The sequence below is a fragment of the Apteryx rowi genome, unplaced genomic scaffold, assembly GCF_003343035.1.
Source record: "Apteryx rowi isolate R43461 unplaced genomic scaffold, aptRow1 scaffold_40, whole genome shotgun sequence".
NCBI lineage: Eukaryota > Metazoa > Chordata > Aves > Apterygiformes > Apterygidae > Apteryx > Apteryx rowi.
The window spans coordinates 1,178,578-1,199,797 of NW_020450530.1; the positions used below are offsets into that span (position 1 = coordinate 1,178,578).

The 21,220-nt window shown below is 46.4% G+C and overlaps 2 protein-coding genes across 8 annotated transcripts in view; both read right to left on the reverse strand.

The window, feature by feature from the left end:
- The window catches only part of YWHAH (tyrosine 3-monooxygenase/tryptophan 5-monooxygenase activation protein eta), an 11,081-nt gene extending 10,344 nt beyond the window's left edge, over positions 1 to 737 (reverse strand). For 2 of the 3 annotated variants that reach the window (XM_026075084.1, XM_026075083.1), the window contains exon 1: positions 295 to 383. Coding sequence is in view for 1 of the 3 variants with exons in the window: in XM_026075082.1 (XP_025930867.1) it covers positions 295 to 381 (87 nt within the window). In the remaining 2 variants the exon portion in view is untranslated. Of the gene's footprint in view, positions 1 to 294 lie in introns of all 3 variants that reach the window. The other variant, XM_026075082.1, reaches the window with a different exon arrangement.
- A 7,942-nt stretch (positions 738 to 8,679) lies between these two features.
- ANHX (anomalous homeobox) lies at positions 8,680 to 20,768 on the reverse strand. Of its 5 annotated transcripts, none has more exons than XM_026075218.1 (9): positions 20,206 to 20,765; positions 19,458 to 19,582; positions 19,116 to 19,239; positions 17,642 to 17,828; positions 16,594 to 16,726; positions 16,012 to 16,313; positions 15,369 to 15,516; positions 11,747 to 11,834; positions 9,645 to 9,823 (listed from the first exon to the last, which is right to left on the reverse strand). In XM_026075218.1, the coding sequence occupies exons 1-9, from the start codon at positions 20,452 to 20,454 to the stop codon at positions 9,731 to 9,733; spliced, it is 1,449 nt and encodes a 482-aa protein (XP_025931003.1). In that variant the 5' UTR covers positions 20,455 to 20,765; the 3' UTR covers positions 9,645 to 9,730. The 5 variants fall into 5 exon arrangements, with proteins under 5 accessions (XP_025931004.1, XP_025931001.1, XP_025931003.1 ...); XM_026075217.1 differs by having other exon boundaries at positions 15,369 to 15,519; XM_026075219.1 differs by lacking the exon at positions 15,369 to 15,516 and having other exon boundaries at positions 8,680 to 9,823; positions 19,146 to 19,239; positions 20,206 to 20,763.
- Positions 20,769 to 21,220: the final 452 nt, after the last annotated feature.

Here is a 21,220-nt window from a genome sequence, read left to right on the forward strand (position 1 = left end):
GGAGGGGGAGCTGGGTCCACTTTGGACCGGCTACTACTTATCGCTGCTCTCCCCGAGGCCGGTAGCAGCCGGCGCCGCCCCGCACGGCGGCAAGGCATCCCAACGGGACGGTCTCGCCCCCGCCCCCCTTTCTTCAGGGCGACGGGTGGGATCTGGCGGCTCGCACCCTCCCCAGGACTCAACTCCGCCTCGGCCCAGCCCGCACTTCCTTTCCCATCCTCCCCCGCCACTGCCCCCTCTGCAGCACTCCTCCCCGGTACGACCCACCGCTGCCACGCTGCCAGCCCCACTCACCGCCTTCATGGCCGAGGCCATGTCGTCGTATCTCTCCGCCTGCTCGGCCAGGCGGGCTCGCTGCAGCAGCTGCTCTCGGTCCCCCATGGCCGCTTCCGTGGTGGCTGCCGGGCTGGGCACTCTGCGCCCCTCACAGAGAGAGGAAGGGGGGAACCTGCGCCTCGAAATGCGCGGGCTTGCGGTGCGAGTGTGCGAATGCGCGCAGGGAAGCGAAAGGGAGCCGCCGCCTCACGCTCGCTCGCTGGCTCAGCGACCGTTGGGCTGGTCGCAGCTGCCGCTGACCCCCGGCCGCGCTCGCCAGGCGACGGTTGGCGCCTCGCGCTCGCTGGCCGCGGCAAGGCGGGTAGCCGCGCGCTCGCTCCGTCCCCTCCGCGGCGTGCACAGCTCGCGCCTCTCCGCCCGGCTCGGAGCCTCGCGCTGCTGCCGCCGCCTGCGCCTGCGCGCTAGGAAGGCAACGAGGGGGCGGAGTTGAGGGGACTGCAGGGGAGGGGAGGGGGGCGCTGCTCCCCCGCGTTCTATTTCTAGGTGACGTCACTTGCTATAAATAGCTATCCCGGGGCGCCGGCTGGGGGGAGGCGCATGCGCGCTGCGAGTGCTGCATTTTACTGCTGCAAAGGTGGAGGTGGGCGATGAGCGCGGGCATTGCAGAGCTGGGCTGGGCCGCGCCGAGGCTGCTCTTCTGCACCCCGCACCCGGCCCAACTCGAAATGCCTCACAAAAGGGTCAGTTACCGCCCAGTTCGTCGCCTGGCCCTACCCTGCCCTCAGTAACGCGGCACAAAGCCTGCTGTCCTGTGCACCGGGAATCATCTCGCAAAGGAAAACTGCTCAAGCAGAGCGTGTTGCCCACCTGAGCTGTCCTCCCTGTGCAACTATGCAGTGTTCTCGCGTGTGCTGTTTTGCCTACACGCCATTACTGCTTTGTGCTACCTTTGTCTTGCGGTATTTATACAGTTGTGTCTCATTCCACTTACATAAATGTCTCTCTCATCCCAGCTGCTTTGAAACATTCCTAGTTGTGAGGGTGGTAAGCATAGGCCAATTCTGTTACCTTGCCTGAGTGATTCAACTAAATTCAATTTTACTACATATTTCAATTCATAATTGTCAGGCTCTTCTTTAGTAAATTAACAAAATACCAGCCCTACATAAAAATCATCTTAAAGGAACAACAGTGCACAAACACCACAGCTGCTGGTGGTATCTGCAAAAACGCTAGCATCCATGTTGCTCATTTTTTATGATAAGTCATAGACACTAATCTTTTTCTGTTCAGTCCACAGCCAGCATCTAAACATCAGCACACCATTTTACATATGTGGAACTGCTGCACATCTGAGTGAAAGATTTGCTCATGATCAAACAGTTCAGCATTATAGCCTCAGTACCACAACACCTATATAAATTTAAGTGTACATCTGTTCTCACCATCAGGAAGAGGAAAGAATGCACGTTAGTGGACCAGGCAGGGAACTAGAGGCAGGGGACCAGTCCTGGTCTCACTAATGACACTACTCTCCCATTATCATCAGTACTATTGCATTGTTCTAACTGAGTAAATCTGGTCCACTGTGTCAGCCAAAAGTTTTTAGCTCTAACCTTGGCATTACTGTTTTTTTTGAGTATCAGATAGAGTTAACCCTCAAAGTCACTTAAAATAAACTCTGTAGTTAATTTTTAAAGGGACTAGATGAATATTCAAATAAATTTGATTATTTTTAAAGGAGCTGAATAAATATTGTGAAAAATAAAAATACATGGAAGTTACGTGTAATAAAATATGGTAGATAAAATTTTCACATACCAAGTTATAAACTGTTTGCCACAAGATTAAGGAAGTAACTTTCTTATCTTTGCAGTACTGTGAAGTACACAGTTACACATACATATCTGTAAGCTGAATAGTGCCTTCTTCCTACCTTATTTTTTGCGGTTTTTAAGAGAAGACAGTGAAATCTTAACAGAATGGATCCCAAGTATCAGTCCAATTCATTATCCTCATTAAAAGAAAACTTTTTTTTGATTTTACCTAAGCATAAAGTTTTGTCTATGCACTGTAAGACTATGTTCTTGAAAAGGCATGATTCAATTTAAAAATACAGATTTTAATGTATCTGATACCTTACGCAACAATAGTAAGAGACGGGCCAAACCAAAATCCCCTATCCAATTCTCAAACTTTGGAAACTTTGAAGTTTAGACCAACTTCTTAGTAAAGAATAATCAGTCTGCAAAGTGTGCCAACAGTTTTGAAAATTTGTAGGGTCTAGAAAAAACTTTCCAGTTGTGCACAGCAGTTTCAGCCTCCTGAGGGAAACGGATTATGAAGTATTTTTAAAACCAGTTATATTTATTTACCCCCTGAATCAGAGAATCTGCATTAATCTTTCAAATATATGTGGATATACCCACATAAAAAAACATTCTCATGAAATGCTTTGGGTTTTTTTTAATTGAAGCCTCTGTGCAAATGGCCATTTTTCAGTCTAAAGCATCTCAAAAATTCTTAACCTCAAACCCACAAGGTGATATGTCACATCATTGCTTTAAAATCAGATACACATCTAAATCCAACAGTAGCAAGAAAAATCGCTAAAATCAGGCAACCTTTTATGTAGCATTTCTATAATCTGACTGTAAACAAAGTAATGAGAGTACATTTCAAACATACAAGGTCTTTGGGAGAGTACCTATTTTCCCTTGCGTGTACAGCACCTAGTGCCCTGAATCCTCCTCTGTAACAGTGGCTCCCAGGAGCTATAAAGGTACAAATAAAAAACAATTAGTGCTCATGCAATAAGTTTCAATCTGCTACAATGTTCAGAAGCTTAGTTACAATGCTTTTAAAATAAAAATGGAAAGGAAATGGAAATGTCAGCTGACCCTTTCCTAGAGTGCTGAATGGGGTGCAACATGCTACCAAGCTCTGCAGTTCCCCTGCAGAGCTCAGATGCCCAGCATTGTACACGGCACTACACAGCTCTACGATTCCCAGAAAAGTCCAGACAGGAGCTCAGAAACACTGCTCTCAAGAGGCAGGATTTGAGTTGTTGGCATAGATACCACACCCAGCAAGAATTTGTAGATGGAGAAACTTATGGTACTGAAAATTGCATCATGACCTAAGGCAGTGGCTCTGCTCCACTGGCATATCTGATTATTGGACAGCACCGATGTTCCACAAATAGCTCCTTGCTGAAATGCCATTCTAGTTCACCACTCAGCTCCACAGAGGGGCACTGGGGACAGCAAAGTGCTCTCAAAGAGACTGTCCCCAATGCTGACATTTAGCTGAGGGGACAGGGCTATGAGGTGCACTAGTGYAGAAGAAGCATGATAGGGAAACTAAGTGATGACAGGGGTGCCATACCAGAGCCTTCCAGGCTTCCACCATTGCCAAAGGCCACCTTCTTTGGTTATTCCGGCAACAGTGAGCAAGGATCACACTTTTTGCATCACTCTTCCTGAGACTCATGGTACTAAAGCAGCGGTAGTAAAAAGTCCCTGCTGCTAATATTCTTCTCATTCCTGGAGCAAGCAATCTTCCCTCTCTTCTTCTGCAGCAAGGAAATGTTTTATTTAGGGCTCTACTAAACGATACTGAGTCTTAGGCACAAGGCACTGAAAACCAGAGAGGGAGCAGACGCAACTGCCAAGTGATGGGGGAGGCTGACCAGCTCCCACATCACAGTAAAGGTAGTAGAGATGGGGATGGTAGAGAAAGAGAGCTGGGGAGTCTGTGGGCACCTAATCTTGGAAATACTGGGGCTGGCACTTAGGTGGGGGCAGGATGTTCAGATTGTGCTGTAAGGACAGATTGTTTCACAGGCTGAGGACTATCTATAATTTTTATTGTTAGAATCCTGGCAGCACATCCCCGCGATAAAGTGAGATAAGTGCACATCAGGGAGGGAAGGTGTTGTAACCAATGACAAGATCAGAGCAACAGATAGGAGTGGGTGTAGCTGAAATGTGATGACTCCTTCCCAAACCACAAGAGACTATAATTTCAATGATATATTTCTAGCCAAACCATACACCACAGTTTAACAAGCAGCAGAACCCTTTGGGCTGTCACAGTGTGTGTGAAAATATTCTACTATTTGTCATATTTCAATTTCATATTAATCTGTAATCATTCTCACAGAACCTCCCTCATAACTCAAAGGTAAAATCTAGAATGAAGGCAGAAAGATTACACTACCTGAGTGCTGCTCAGAACCAGTAGGGTTCATGCCGTGAATTGTGGTAAAGTACATTGTACATCTATTCAGCAATGGGGGAAGAACCTTTAAAGAGAAGGGTAGTGATTTGTGCAAAATCTGTGAAGCTCTTGCTCCCTCAGGGAAAAGGTTAGGTCTGTATACTGAAACCTATTTGCAATCACTGCAATGTATTTAAAACCACTCAGCATTCATACACAGTAGCCCTTTGCATGTTCAAAATTCTGTGCAGACATGAGTTGATAAATCCTCAGAACTCTCCCATGAAATGTGCTATGTTCAAGCGCTTGCTCATTTCAGAGTCCAGTGAAGAATGAACACTATGTCTGAATAAAAAATTATGGCAGTGTTTTTGCGTGCCAGAATGATTCAGGGATATGCACAGGAAGCTGTGAAGCATGCTCAGTTATGCAGGTTTGTGTAAGTAGCAAGAACACAGGAGCTAATAGAAAGCAGCTTTAACTCTTACAAAGCTGCTTCAGAACAGAGTGTTTGCCATAGTCCTGTCCAGATACAGGAATGTGTTTTTATTCTTTACATAATTAATCAAATGAAAGTAACTAGAATTTACAACAATAAACAGGAAAACATGAAAAAGCCTGCTTATCAGAAACCTTTAGCAGAATGTCATAGAGAAAAAAAGCCTCTACATGTAAAAGAAAGGAAAGTCTATGTTAAGTGACTATTGCAGATGAAAAAAATAATCCTACCAATTCCCAGGGGTCTTCAGAGGTGCTGAGCATTTGCAGCCTACAGATAAGGTCAGAAGGTAGATGTTCGGCATTTCCAGAATCACCCCCAAGAAACATCACATTGTGCATACACAATTAGGGACTCTGAATCAATGGCCAGATTTAAAAAATAAGCCCAGATCTTTCTTAACAAATGAATTTTTACTGCCCTTCAAACTTTACTCAAGTGGATTAGTTTGACTTAGAATTGGATTAAATTCCACTGAACATGATTGATCTGAAACAATGACCTTCCACTGTAGAACATAAAGACTTTGGGGATAAGACTAATGAAGTGCAGAGATAAAACAAAATGCTTTTGCCAACATTTTCAAAAGTGGCCTCTTATTCTGGGTGCCCTACTTGAGTGGCTGCATAAGTGCTCATTTCCTCTGAAAATGAGGCCCAAGCAAGTCAAGCCAGGCATCCAGAATGAGAGACTGCCTTCAAGTTGTCTGGCCCGCCATTTGTCCAGAGTGGACCTCAAACCCGCCCATTCAGTAACTGTGATAGCCGACAGAGACTATCAAGGGGACTGAAAAGGAAAAGCAACTTTTCATGTAATTAATCCTCTTTAGCACTGTAGCAGATTAGGTTCAGAGAAGTTTTTCCTGAGCAGCTGCAGTGCAAGTCCTCCATACTGCTATTTCTATACCACACATCTAACTTAGCAACAGCTCAGTCTTGACCTTGCCAGTCTTAGGCTCGTCTGCTGGAACTGCAAAGAGGAAAGCTGATTCTAGCAGCAGCACTGGAAAATTTGACTGCCTGCTCATTGGGAAAATGGGCTTCTCACCTCAGAGACAGCTAATTAACAGAGCCTCTGAAGATGCTCCTAGATATCCATCCCTTTTCTGTGATCATTTGACATGTGCAAGTTTTGTTCTTTGGGCCCTCCTATGAATTTAAAGATAAAAATGGCTTTGTTTTTCCTATCTAGGGCAAGCTCCTTCTTTTGTTAGGCCATGACACGCTAAGGGGGAGGAGGAATGACAACAGCAGGTACAGCACATTCAGCTCAGGGCAGGTCAGCCACATGCTAGAGTACTTCTAATTACAGCTCCAAGGAAGAAGAACATAAACACATCCAGAGCCTGCTACATATGGCAGGATAGGGAAACTAGAACAAGGCTAGGACATAAATCACAGCTAGGAAAAGAGAACAAGGTAAGACACAAACTGAACAATTCAAATGCAAGCCCAATGTGAATATAATGTAATTTGAAGAACTCCACCACACTGTCCCTCAAAGACTAACTCAACTCAGCACTACAGGCAGAGAAGGCCAAGTGCTAAGCGTCACTGGTGCTAAGCACAGATTCACTTGATCTCTTCCTATGTAGCACAGCTATGCATTCAGTCTGTGGCAGCTCATGGATGGGGAAGTGATAGCCTATCTCTGAACTCTGCTCAGCTACCTGTATCTCAGTGTGGTCAGGTTTTGTGAGATCATCTGCAAGAACAGCCTGCAAATTCTTCTCTAAATGCAATTAGCTCCTCCAAAGTGCTTCATGCAGATTCAATATCCAGGTAGCATGGGCAGAGATGCTAGTGGGTCAGAATGCACTGTGCTTCAGCCACTTGATTTTACACCTCTTAAAGAGAAATACTTGCTTTTAATTTGCTCGATTCCATATATCAAGCTGTGAATCATTTAATACAAATTTCTGGAAAACTATTAAGTTACTTCATCTGGGAAATGACCTAGAAAATTCAATCGTCCTCCAGAGAGTAACTGTGCCAAATTTGGAAATGAAATTCATTAAGAGAAGTGTGGGACAAAAGGCTTTAATTCTGCTTTAACTGCAAAGCCTTTTCAAATCTAAGTTTGGAAGTAATACTTGTTGCTCCAGCACTTAGGAATTCTGGTCACTTGAACTTCTTTCTTAACAATTCCAAACAACTGTATTTTTGAACTATTTAAAAAACTTACAAGACCTATGGACGCTCGTATTGTTAAGACAGCAGAACAAAGGACAGTTATTTCTGAAACTCAAATACCTGCATAACCCAGAATGTGTTGTTTTCTTAGAAAATAATCTATTTAATTTTGAATGACAGGCACACAGAACTTCTATACAGGTGGAGTACTGTTAACCTATTCTGCGTCATCTTCCTGACAGGGGAGAGTAACTAAATATTTGAAAGGGAGTGAAAATGTATCTAACAGAAGCATCATTCCTCCCTACTTCAATACATCAGTCTTCACAAGCAGAGAAGTGTAACCACCCAGGCTTCCATCCACTTATATTACATTCCATAGACTAGCTGAATCACTGTAATAGTAGTGACACATGATGTCATTAGGGCTGAGAAATAAAATACCTTATTTGGTATTTCATACATACGCCTAACAAGACCCAGTGTGAGTTTTGCTCACATGGGTGGTTTCTTTTGCGTGAAAGCCCTTTCACTGTCTGGCACACGACAGCGTCTTATTTTCTTTCGACTCAACCACAGGCAATAGGGAAGACACACATCTTGCCCACCACAGTGCAAATGCGGATTTTACGCAGCGTGCCCGGATTCACTATGCAACCTCTTGCCTACCGTGAGCAGCAGAAGTGCCGGCTATAACAGGCTTCTGCGTTTGCCCGGCTGTTTTTCTCCCTTCGCCCGAGGACCCCTGAAGCTCCCACAGCAGAAGCGGCTTTGCCCCCTCCCCCTCCCCCACCCGGCCGCCAACGGTCGCCAACGGTCGCCGCGCGCCTCCTGAGGCGCCGCGCGCCCGCTCCGCTGTTGCTATGGCTCGGCGGCCGGCAGCAGCCAATCAGGGGGCGGAAGGATATATTTGTCCCTGTTGCTACCGGCACGGCGGGAATGCTTGACCAATCAGGAGGGAGCAGGAAGCCGGCGGAGCAGCGCGGCCGCAGTTCCGCCTCACGGAAAGCAGCAGCGCGGCCCCTCCGCGCTGTCGCGCTTATGTGTTTTTTCAAGAGCGGCGGGGACGTGCGGCAGCGCTGCCGGGGCCGAGAGGTGCCCTTACGCAAGAGGAGTGGGGTAGTTAGGCGGGGAGCGTTAAAAAGGAGGTCACAAAGACCCGATTGCTGGTTTGGTAGCACAAGAAGGACTCGGTCCTCGTGCGTTTGTGAGAGGGCCGCAGCCGGCAGGCACAGAGCGGCTGCTCCTTTCCTGCCCACACGTCATCTAGGATTCTCCCACCTCCCCTTTGTTCAAGCAAATAAAAATGTTATCATATATCTAACCCCTCCTCAACAAGTGATCTGAATACTAAGCATCCAACAACAGGAAAATACCATTCCAAGCAAGTTCCACAGAAAAAAACTCTGGAAGTATCGAGGATCACAACACACAAAAACCTACCCAGGGCAGCCAGGCACTAGGGTTTTGAGAAACATTTGATGTGTGTAATAACTTAATCCCCTCACCTTGAAAATGAACCCTGGAGAAAGAGTCATGCATAACCTTTATTTGCTAACTTTATTACAAAAGGCACTAGAGGCATCTACTTTGTGCATCTCACAGCTATATTTTTGGCAAAGATTATTCCTTTTTCAATACAGATTTTCTGGAAAAAAAAAGAAAACAGTAATCATACTTAAGGAAAACATTCAAAAGATTGCCCAATGACTTACAGCAGAAATTTTAAACCTGCGTCAAAGGTCTGCGTTGCTACTCATGCCCTAATTCAACCACAATTCTGTTTTCTAGCCCCAGAATGAAAGAAAGGGAAAACTGCTCCTGGTCTGTGAGCAGCATAAAATGAAGCAAGAGTATCGCAGGTGGCCTTGAGGCTAGGTTAAGTAAGGAAAAGTACTGGGCAGAAGGAACCGAGAGTCGCGCACGCTCCCCAGGAGGGCGGCAGCGAAATGGCTTACCCCAGAAAAGTTTACTGCAGCGCTACGAACGCCGCCATGCTCCCGCTCCCGCTCGTGTCGCCTGGGGCACTGCGGGACACGGGACGCTCCTGAAGGTGCGGCCAGCAGCACAAGTGATACGCAGGGGTGAGACACAGCAGTATTTTACCTGCAGCTAGCTGAGTTCACCTTCTCAGGCATGAGATAAAGCCCTCCGATATTCAATCAGTAGGCAATGTATTGGAGGTTTTACTCCTTTCGAGTAGAGGGGCTTCGCATATTTTCATCATGTAACGAAGGACTCATCTGACCAGCTGTGTGGGTAGAACTACGTAACAGCTATAGAATCAGTGACTCGATATTTTTAACATCTATAATGCAGCTTCAGACTGCCCCAGTAAAAATCTACAATCTGCAAAATACCTTTAGTTTCTTCTGTTCTTTGCAAAATTCTTAATAAAACTGTAACTAAAACAAACTTTTTAACTATTAGAAAAGGCCTTCATCCTTCCACCTCGTTCTCTCCATTCCTCACTTCCATGTCAAACCCCTCATTCATAAAAAAAAAAAGAAAAGGGGAGGGGGGGAGCAAGGGGAGAAAAACAGGAGAGGGTGGAGTGATTCCTGGAGAAGTGCAGACCACATGTAGTTTCTCTGCAGGCAGGTCACATTCGTCCCCCGGCTGAGAATTCAAAGAGCAGCCATGCTGCCCAGAACGTGTCGTTGGTTGATGGGTCACCAACTGGATCCTCCAGCACCTGAAAGATACAGTAAGGCGTCAAAGCTTCATCGCTTATGAACTTTAACGATGCAATTGCTCACTGTGAAAGAGCCCCTTTGGTCAGAGGGACAGGGGAGGGGAGGGAGTGTTAGGGTGAGGGCTGTTTGCATGAAGTGACAATGTCTTTGTTCCCCTCTAAGCTCAGCTAGAGTGATCCATCTGTACAGAACGTGGGTGCACAAATGACAAGCACCGTCTGCGTACAGTTCAACCCTAGTAATTCAGAGAAGAGCAATTTCCTTCCCTCTGCCCAGGGCACTGGCTCCTGTAAAAGAAAGTAAATGGTAGAGGGCAAGACCAGGATGAAATCATTATATCAAGAAGGGAAGTATTACCTGGACAAGGGTGTTCAAGGAGGGAAGGAAATGTCTCCAAAATTATTTTTTTGTTTTGTTTTACTCTCATTCTAACTCTGGCGGGATGAATGACCCACAAAGAGCAAACACAGTCGTGTGGACTGCAGGGAGTGTACATCTGCACACCTATGGCTCAGACACAGGAACCAAGCATCTGATATCCCTACAATGAGCCCAAGAAAAGTTCATCCAGCAAGAATCAGAGTGCCCAGGATGCCTGTAGAATGCTGCAAAATCATTTTCCCATTCAAGCTCTCCCTTTTCATGTGGCACACATTAAAGTACCAAGTAGAAGGGGAAAAAAAAAAGAAGCTTTTCTGATTTCCTGAACTCAGTGATCATTACAAAGATTTGAAAATGTCCCTTTTTGACATCTGCACGGTGTCTTGTTCCACAGCCTATATTGCACTGAGTGTTGTGTTTCTATACAATCACAAAATCAGTGCAAGAATCCAAAATAGCAAGAGGAAGGTCTAGCTACAGAGACTGCATGCTCTGGAAATCTTAGAAAAGGCTCATTCATTATTAATGCCCAAAGCTTTCCTACTCATCTGGCTCACATTATGGCTGGTAAAAAGGCCACTTTCCAAGATACAGATCTTTATATTGATGCTTTCAGAGGCTCAAAAGAGGCTCTGTTACTGTCCTCAGAGCTGCAGCCGCTTCCCATAATGAGGCCAGCAAATATGGTCTCCTGCTTTGCAAAATCTCTTTTAAAAAGGCTTTCTCCAGCAGTTTACATTGCAACAGAAACAGAAATGGATGAGTGATTGGTAGACCAACACATTTCAAGCCAAAAAATAAACTTTATGAATAGCACAAGATACAATTTATATAAGGCTTTCTTGGAGCCTGTTAAGTAACATTTAATTCAGATATGTGCTCCCATCACCTTGAAAGCACCAGATTTCTAGTTTCTGTTCTCTGCTGCTTTAAAATCAGTGTAAGAAAGCACGCAGGTTGAATCCAGACCATGGAAGGTAAGTCAGTTGTTTTATCATTCCCTGTAACAGTACTGCTCTCTGCACACTGCTCTCAGCCATCTCGGGAGGGTGGACAATCCCTTTTCCTCAGCAGCAACATAGACCGGGAAATGAAAGTTATATCAAAGATTTTAACAGGTCTGAGAGCGCAGCCAAATTCCGCAGAACCTCTCAGAAGGGGAATACCTTCAAGCAGCCATCTTCCAGTCATTTTCTTTCCACAGCGCTAGGTAAACCCTCCATTTCTTAAAATGTAAATGATACTTTAGATCTGCACAGGCTGCTTTGGCCATCACTACCATGACACATTTAGTAAAATGAGGGTCTGATAAGCAATCTGAGTGGAAAAAACAACAAAAAAAACCTCTCCTCCTAGCATGTGTTGGACATTGCACAGGGAATGCCCAGCCTGCTCTGAACTGTATTCCAATGATATGCTTAGATTGGACATGTTTCATGTAAGATATGATGTGAGATTTCACATCTCCTGTGTGAGAGCTAGAGCTGGATGGCATGCGTATGGCTGGGCTCCTTCTCCGTACATGAGGTGCGTTCTCTTACCTGGCTTTGTCCCAAGGCCTGGCTTTCTTCCACGCAGGGTGCAGAAACAGGTGGGCACTGAGGTTTGCTAAACACAGTCTGACAGGAACTGGAAGAAAATACAATGATAAAAGAATGTGGGCTTTTTTGCATTTATGTCCTACTCACCACTTAATGTAGTGTCTTGCAGCAGGACAAGAGGGGCTTCTGGCAAGACTATTCATTCAAAAGAGAAGGAATTCTGGTAAATGGTCTGCAAACCCAGGCTGTCGCCTCAATTTGTTATTAAGGCCTGAACAAACATATTCTGTATTGGGAGGCCTAGCCTGACCAGAAGCAGTATACAGGGATGGCATCTAGATTTGCAACTTTCCATATGCCCCCAGAACAATCTCCATAAACAAGGAGACATCTACCGAAATGTCTCTTTCCTGGAACATATTTTAAAAACACAGATTTTAAGAGTCAAAGCACACAAGCGTGGTTCTAGACGTAGCCACAACATTCGCTATGATTCTACTATAGGTTTTCAAGGCCTTTGGTCAGGAGTCTGGGGACCTGGCGTCCCCATCTGCACCGCCCTTGTGGGCTTCACCACCTCTCAGAAGAGGTCGCAGTCTGTGGGCACTGGGCCAAGTAGGAGAAATGGGGTACTTGACTCACGGGATGATCTCAGCAGCACCTTCCTTCCTCTCCCCTCACCACCAGCTCCGAGGTATCTATACTCCAGCGACACTGCCTGTACTGCTCCCAGGAATACCCCAAGGTACGAACGGCCATACAGGGCCAGACCAAATGGGCCAACTAACAGAGCTCAGGAAAACAGCACAAGAAGCAGGGCAAGCATCGAGTCCCCCCCCCCAGCTTCCAGCAAGCAGTCTATAGGCTCCTCTCTTGGAGGCTGCATTCAGACAATGACATTTACTAACTTCAAATGGATTCAGCCCCCAGGAATTTGTCTCATCCTTTTTTTTAGCCCACTTACACTTTGACATCCACAATACCCTTAGCAACAGATTCTACAATTTAATTATGTAGCATATCAAAAATAGTCTCCTTTTGTGTGTTGTAAACCTGCTGGTGTCAGTGGTGCTTGGTTGTCCGTTAGGCACAGGGTGGAAGGCCTGACGGCAGGAGGGTTCCTAGCACCCTGAGCTGCAATCCCTAAAATGCGGGAAGAAGCAGTAAGTTGCAACAAGCATCTCTGCACCAGCGTTTTCTAAATCAATGTGCTGGCTCATAAACGCAGTCTGTCTTGCTCCATAGACCTCAGTGTGCCTTTCTGCTTGAAATGTGAGGCACAGGAGAGAGATACTCTGCATGAACCATTAGCTAGGCTACATTCCACCTGTCCCAGCCAGAGGAATGAAGAGAATACAACACTGCTACGTGTAAAGGCAAGCATCTGTTCAGCACCCCACAGCAACTTCCAGTTCACTAGCTGGATCAAACTCTCCTGTCGGGCGGCGGGAGCAGATGGAGAGACAGTCAGCTCCCAGCCTCGCTCCCCCTCACGCTCCCACCTCACAGCCCTGTAGATCATAAAAGGTTTGGATACAGCCCAAGTGCTTAGGACCAACTGCAAAAAGCCCCTGAAAGAAATCGACTGGAATTGTTCTAATCAGCTTTCAGGCCAAGTCCTTTCCAGGTGAGCACCTCTGAATGAGACGAGCAGATTCAGGTTCCTCTGGCTGACTTGCAGCTCTGCTCCTGCAATCACGAAGCAGGGAGAGACGGACGCTGGTTGGGAAGTGAGGATCGAGCACTGGGAGTCCACTCCAGGTTCTGACAGTGACCCTCTGGGTGACCTTGGATAAACCATTTCCTTCTCTATGTTTTACTCTTATCTCGAAAGCAGGGATAACTTCACTGGCCTGTTTTTCCAGGATAACAACATTCATCTGCCTTACACTTCAAGTTGTTAACTCCTTTCATGAGTCCCCAGATGAGTGATGCTCTGTGTCACAATATTGCTAAAGATGACTCAGGTGACACAATAGTTCTCTGTAATCCAGTAAATCTGTTAGAGGGCCCTGCCTGATAGCAAAGATGATTCCTCACACATTGCCATTCACTGAGTGGTGATCTCACCCTAGACTACCCGCCTGTGCTCTTCTGGCAAGAAGGCCTAGATGAAAGTGCAGCCTAAGCCTCACTCATTCTAAAGAAGAATTTCTAAAGAGATTGAAGTTCATTAGTATTCAGGGTATTTGGGGGAATTTTGCATTTTTGGGGGAGCTGTACCAGGCCACTAGCCCAGCTGGGTTTACGAATAGAGTTCAAATAACTACATCCTTACCAGAAGGTGTCAATGCAGCAGCAAGTCCTGCCACTGCCAGGAATATGATAAAGGGTGTGTGGATTCCTGGCACAACTGACATACCCAACAAGGAGACATTCACCATAGATTTCTTCTACTGGTGGAACATATTTTAAAAATAAACATGAGCTCACTCTAGAGTCAGAACATGCAATTTCAAATCCAGCCAAAATATTGCCAGCAGTTTCTCACTGATCTTTCATGATCTTTAGCCATCATGTAAAACTGTGTAAATCCCAAAACACAGACTGAGGTGGACTCACAACGCCTAGACCTGGGTTCTCCCCAGCAATTCAGAGTGGGGAGTTTGATGTGAATGTGAGTAACTGCAGGCACCAAGCCAACTGTGAAACGGGTAAAAGGCAGAAACGTTTTAAGCAGGGAACTGGGAGGCAAGAAGCACTCATCTCTATCTCCAGTGAATCACTGCCTTCCCCTGTTGCCTTGAAAAGCCACAAAGCCTCTCCAGGCCTCTGTTCCCTATCTGAAAAGTGGGAATAAAACTGCTGCTTCTACCTACCTCTTTGACAGGACATTCACAACTTATTATTGATAATGTCATGCTAGCACAAATGCTGAAGAGAGTCAAGCAGAAAGGTTATGAAAAGGGGCTACCACTCCTGTTCTGTCTTGCAGATCAGTAAGTTAAAGCAACTTCATAATGTCTGTTTTGCAGGGTTTATTTTTATGAAACATTATGGAAGATGTATAACAACATATGGAAGACGGCACGGATTTTTGTTGTTTCGCATTCTGTGAATTTATCTCAAGTTCCAGTGAAAACCTGTAATCTGAAACATTTCATACAGGTGGAAAACAGAAAGACAGAACAATGTCTTTCTGTCTTCCAAACTGGAAAGCTTTCACTATGGAACAATCTTGTCATGAGGTTATGAAGCTACAAAAGACTATTTTAGGATTAACTACAGGCCATACCACCCCAGCTTGCAGGATCAGCTCTCAATGAGATCAGTATAGGTTACGAATTTCTGCCAAAAACAAGCCAGGCAAAAAGCTCAGAAGCCAAACCTGTTTTAAAGAGAGGGGTTCATATCTTTTCTGATGAGGTTGGGCCTGAATTTCCTTTGCACTACACTGCATAAAGCACATATACACTTACACAGCATTTCCCATTTCCCGTGCACAGATATAAATATCTGCAGAATCTGATTGACGCAAAGAGACAGTCAGGCCCCTGGAATGAAATGAATCACCACACTGTTTCTGCAACCCTCTTCATCAGGGCAATCAGGACAAGGCTAGACCCAGAACCTCACTGTTATTCCTGCCTTTGAGAAGCCTTATGCTCTCTGCTCCCTTTACCTGTGGGGAAGAATAGCTTCCAGAGTCCCTAGCTGTTCTTCTCTAAGGATGAAGCTTTCATCCTCTAAATCTGACTGCTGAATGATGCTTCCTGAACTGGCCTCAATACGGCCACCTTGAGGGACCCTGCTCAAGGGAGCTCTGATACCTGCTGAAATAAATGCTCATGTTAAAGACAATTACAGGTAACAAGACCCCATTTCTAACCCAGCTAGTCCTCCCCTCCTCATTGCACATTCACTAGAGGAAACAGGAAACAGAGAGGAAGAAAAGGTGGGAGAGAGAAAGAAAAACAAATAAGGGCAAAGGAAAGTGAGAACATGTTGCTGAAGACAAGCACAGCTCAGAAGCGCCTAGCCTCTGCTCAGGCAGTCAGCACTTGCCTGTTAGGAATTACAGGGGCTATCTTGTGGAGGGAGTTACAGCCTGAGCACAGGTAAGAACGTATGGTTCGGTAGCTTAGACCAACAGGTTTTCTCTTTGAGCTGCTACAGGAGCAGGACTCCAGATCTGAAGATAAGCCATGCACCCCTGTTTACCACGACACAGGAAAAGCCATGTAAGGGAGCAAGAGCATTTATAGCAAAGGCAGAAGAAGCTTAAAACCTAGTAAGGGCAACAAGCCAGGTGCAATTGTACTAACCTTCTATACTCGGGGTCCACATGGAGCCAGAGACTCCTCTGGCACTGGAAGGGGCCTGCCACGTGGCCAGCTGTTCGCCAGGGAAGGCAAGTGATCCGCAAGAGCACAGGACAAAGTTATCCAGCCGGGGGCTGGCATCAGTATTGCTTGGTGCCTCTCTGGTCTGCAGGACAGCAGAGCTAAAGCAGGTTCCTGGTTCCAGCACAGCCTCGGTGCAAAAAGCTACAGGTCGTTCAGTATTGTGAGCGGTCAGCAAAGCCTTGTTTGTCCTTGCTTCATACAGCTCGGTGCTCTGCATAAAGCTGTGGTGGTGGAAGAAATAAACCAGCCAGACTTACTCTTTGCAAAAAGGGGGGACCCACCAGCTAAACCTTTGAATCCTGCCCTTGACAGGGAGGAGGGTAACTGCTAGCTGCTCAGACTGGCTGAAGCTGATAACAGGGCATAGACCATTCCTGTCTATGGAGTCAGGGCTCCCTACATGATATCCCCTGGGAACTGAGATGAAAGTCAGTTCCATAAACAAATTTAAAGGTTGTCTTGTCATTGAACTGTCACTATAACAGCTTTTTCATACTTCACCTGGATTCCAGCATCTTTAAATACGTTCCTTCAGAAGACTTATCCAGGTCTGCAGCTGACTGCTCCCACCCCGGGTCACTGGGCAAAAGGGTTATCTCCATCTGCTCAGAGCTGATGCCTGCATAAGATCCACCTGAAAGCCGCAGGGCAAGGCAAGTAAAGGGATACTAACAGTCACTCCAAAAGGCAATGAAACAACAGTCTGATTTCTCAAATGCAGCAAGATGCGAGCATTCCCCATGACTAAAGTTTGGTTGAGATGCTGGGAAGGGGCCTGGAAATCTTGGGTTTTACTGGAGTAGGCTGGAGTTCAGAACTACACGTCTGCATTGCAATAATCCCCTTCCTGTCCTGCAGAAGAGGTTTATGAGCTATTAATGTGTTGCTGTAAACCACCAGTATTCGCTGCCTAGAAAGGCACTCTGCATCCAATCCAGCACTGGAAAGGCTACAGGAAAGACAGGAGCAGCCTGAAGATGGCCAGGCAGGCGAAAGGCAAGCCCCTGGGGGAGTGATGCACTGGATCCCCTGCTGCGGAGGAAAGCAGGTGCCAGCTTCATCACTACATGAACACTGGCAACTCTTTCAACCTCTTCAGTGGCCACTACTGAGTGGTGGTAATAGCGGCGATTATTGAGATAAAAGTCAGACGAAGTAGCAGGGGTGAATTCTTGCTAGCAGTCACTGCAAAGACGATACCATTTGGTCCCAGATCAAGATACAAATTCACGCCCTGGCGCCAGGAGCTGAGTCAGCCAAAGCAGAGAGCTAAAACCTACTGCTTCTCCTGCGTTTGTTTTCATTTAGTGCCCCTTCTGAAAAGGGCATCTCTTTTGACCTGCTCTTGCTCAGGCTTTGTCAATGCTTGCTCCTTCTACAGTCACCGCCTCTAACCAAAGGATAAGGCGCCCCACTGGAGTACAGTCCTCCAGCGTCCATCAGCATACAGCTGCTGTTCCAACGGAAGAACATCTTCCTTCCAGGGAAAATTTAAAATTGTTTTTCAGCTTTCTGGACCACATCCCAAGCCCATTACTAAGAGACCAACCTGCAGTTTGTGGAGCGCAGGATCCTCTGTCCTGCTGCTCCTTTGCACGGTGAGTCACAGCCTTCTCAGGGCATGAGCTGGTGAGCTTTTCCACGCAAGCRAGCCGGGATTTTTGACGACGTCGATAATTTGCAAACCAGTTATAGACCTGAGTTGGCTGCAGATTCATGTCCTGAGCCAATCCCGCCTGCAAACCCAGGTGGGGGGATGGATCAGAGGAAAAATAATAAACCACACACGAATAATTAGGCTTCTCCCTTCAATTCCAAAAGTAGCCAGGAAAAGAGCTTTCAAACCCACTAAAGATACTTGTTCACCAGGTCTCTGATAAGTCTGTTAGACCCCGTTAAGGAGACTGACTTACCAACTCAAAAGAGTTGTTGGAAAACATGGATTCCACCCTCCTCCCCTTGCTAATTTGTTTGCTAAAGGAGATTATTCACTGTTACTTTATATCCCTATATTTAAACATGCAACATGCTACATAAAACCTTGCCAAAGCACATGCCTTCCACAGAACAACAGCTTCACATCACTAACATGACACTAATGGGTTAAACACTAATGCATTTACCACATTAAATAGTTTTCATAAATTGTGAGCAGTATAAACTTCCATATCATGTTCACAGAAAAATGTCTGCTGTGTTAAACTAATTGTTAAATGATAAGTTAAATAATAATCATGTAAGTGAAGAACATATTTAGAAATTCATGCACAAGTTATTATCATATTCTGACCTTTTAGGACTTATTTGTTCAACCTTATTATGCTCCCAATTCTTTTTTTTTTTAAATAAATATTTAGAAGCTGTTGCTACTTTATGAAAAGGTACAAAATAAACCTTCTTCACGTTGCAGAGCTATTCACCAGGTTATCCCATCTTGTATAAAAAGGGGGTTGAAAGAACTGGGTGCCACAAAGGCAGACTTTAAAAGTCTGAAGCTTTTACCTTGCAAGGCAGTAACAAGGATTACTGAATTCATTCCCAGGTCACTTTCATTACAAATTTGTCCCCATCTACATAAGGTGGCTACATGCATATACCAACACAGCCTGCCTTGTTTGCAAGTTTTAAGTTTAACGTGGTAAGTCAGTGCAATATATATATATATTCTGGTGGTCAAAGTGCAATTTTATAAAGGCTGTAACTCAGTCAAAGCAGAACCTATTCCCATAATATAGCCCTTCTGAGTGATGGTTATTTCCTTGCCTTTTTCAAACTACAAAATTAGACCTGTTAGGTGCCCAGTGAGGAACTTATTTCCCCTGATCTTTTTGTCCAAATTAAGTGAAATTACTTAGCTTGAACTTATTTTAAAACAAACCTTCGGGGAAAGGTCAAATTTGGGGAATTCTGGCCGCATTGGGGCTCCTGAAACAGGGAGTTAGAATGAAACAAGTTATAGATCCCTGATCACAGAATGTTGTTTTTCCATTACAAGGAGACTTGTTTGGAGGCAGCATCCCTACCCGCTGTTCCTTGTTGGGATTTGTCGTCACCTCTGCTGCAAACCTGTGCAGTTCCTGGCGGACTTTATCTGGATAGTTTCGATTCTTCAAACCTTCAGGACAAAGGGAAACAGGTGGAGGATTCCTGTGCACAAGAGAGAGCAGGATCAAGAAGGACCCATAAAGATTCATTCACATTTATAAGAGTTTTGACGTATTGCAACAGGCGAAGGCCAAAACCCCAAGTGAAACCTATCTCCAAGAAGCTGTCATCTTGAGATACAAAAACAGCCTCTGAATTTCTACCCACTGCATCTGCTAACTAGAGCAGAGGAAGAACATAGCTCCCGCACACCGCAGTACCTCTTCCTGCAACGGAACTTCTGCAGGGGGGTCAGGAAGTCCGTGCGGTGCTTCTCCATAACCTGCTGGTAGTGAATCTCATGCCAAAGCTGTACCAGCTCCTCCTTTTCTTCTGCCCTGCAACACTAAAACAAGAGAGCAATTAAGCAAACCCTTTCCAGGGAGTCAGTCAGGCTTCTTTACAGAGAAGACGACCCTCGACAACTGGAAACTTGCTCGGAGACGCCTACTGGACTGACAAAAATTGGTAACCATTACCCAAGTACTTGGCCTGCTGTTCCATCTCTAATGTACAACTGTCTAATCCCTTGTTTTCCCCTGAGAAAAGGGCTACGCTACCAGATCTAGAGGCCTAAATCCCCCACCTTGAGTGGTACCATCAAGCCTTTCACACATCTTTCCATCCCAGCAAGAGTGGAGCCCCCTAACCTTGGCTTGCCCCCAAGGCATGTATGTCCTGAGCCCTAATAAGAAGCTCCAAGAAGAACCACACTAGAGAACAGAAGTTACTTCCACAAACTATGACCAACCCCATAATCACCCAATTACCTTCTCCCCCTTGGCTGATTAACAGTAATTGCCTGCAGCAAAGTCCTCATCCTTTCAGGTCAGCCAATCCACACATCTCACTACCATACACCAGCCAGAAGTCTCCATGTACTGCTTTGGTCTAACCCTAACAGCTCTAACCGCTATTTTTCTGATACTGCTTTTTTGTCTCCATCAAGAAATGAAGACACATCCTTACCTCCAGGAGTCTGCAGGCTGTGTCATGCTGTCCTTTATGGATATGAACCAACACACAAGCTCGGACTATGTGGACGTTGGTGAGAAAATACATCTTGTGCTTGCATCCCATAATGGCCCCAACCAGCTTCTCCAGGGTAGGAGATGAGCTCTGCAAGTCCTGGCAAAGCTGTCCTGCTAAATCCAGTAGTTTGGCTGGTGGAGGATCCTTGTTTTTATGCCTATTCAGCATGGCCATGAACCGCTTCATCCTGATGTTCTTCTGGGTGCCTTTTCTATGCGATGCACAAAGCTGAGGTTAGCTAGAAACTATTATATCCTGATTTGAATTCCTATAGCACACCTTTTCTTTTTTTTTCTTTAAGACAGAATTTCACTGCACTGCTAAAAGCATCCTGAGGACCTCAAAGCACTTTACTTAAAACTAGGCCTAAAGCAGCCCTGAAAGGTTAGAGCCACGCCAGACTTGCGGGTGAGAAGCCTGAGCTCAGAAAGATGCATTAAACTCCCTCAAAAGCAGGAGGCTGAGGCAGGAGCCCGAAGCAGGAGGCTGCAGCGGGAGACCTTGGCCGGGCTGCCCCGGGCCTCCCCGCTCAGCCTTCCGCAGGCGGCTGCGGGGCCGGGTGGTGCCGGCAGCTCTGCGCCCACCGTGCGCCCACCGCCCCGCCCCGCCGGGGCCTCCCCTGCGATGCTTCCCCTGCAGTCAGGCATCCCCTTCGGCGAGGCGAGCCGAGCCGTCGCGTGCAGCATTACCTACGCTGCTCGCGGGTAGCCAGGCCCGGAGAGGTTCTGCAGAAACCGAGGGAGCTTTTCTCCGAAACGGGGCGGGCAGGCCGCGGGCCCGCAGCGGTGCAGAGAGCGCCCGACTCCGGCCACCTGCAGGGCTGTTCCTCGCCCCGGCTCCGGAGGGACGAGGCCGGCTGAGCCGCCGCCCCGCGCCGGGCCCCGGGAATCCCCGGGAACCCCCGGCCAGCCCCAACCCCAGCCCCAGCGCCAGCCCCAGAGCAGCCCGCCCG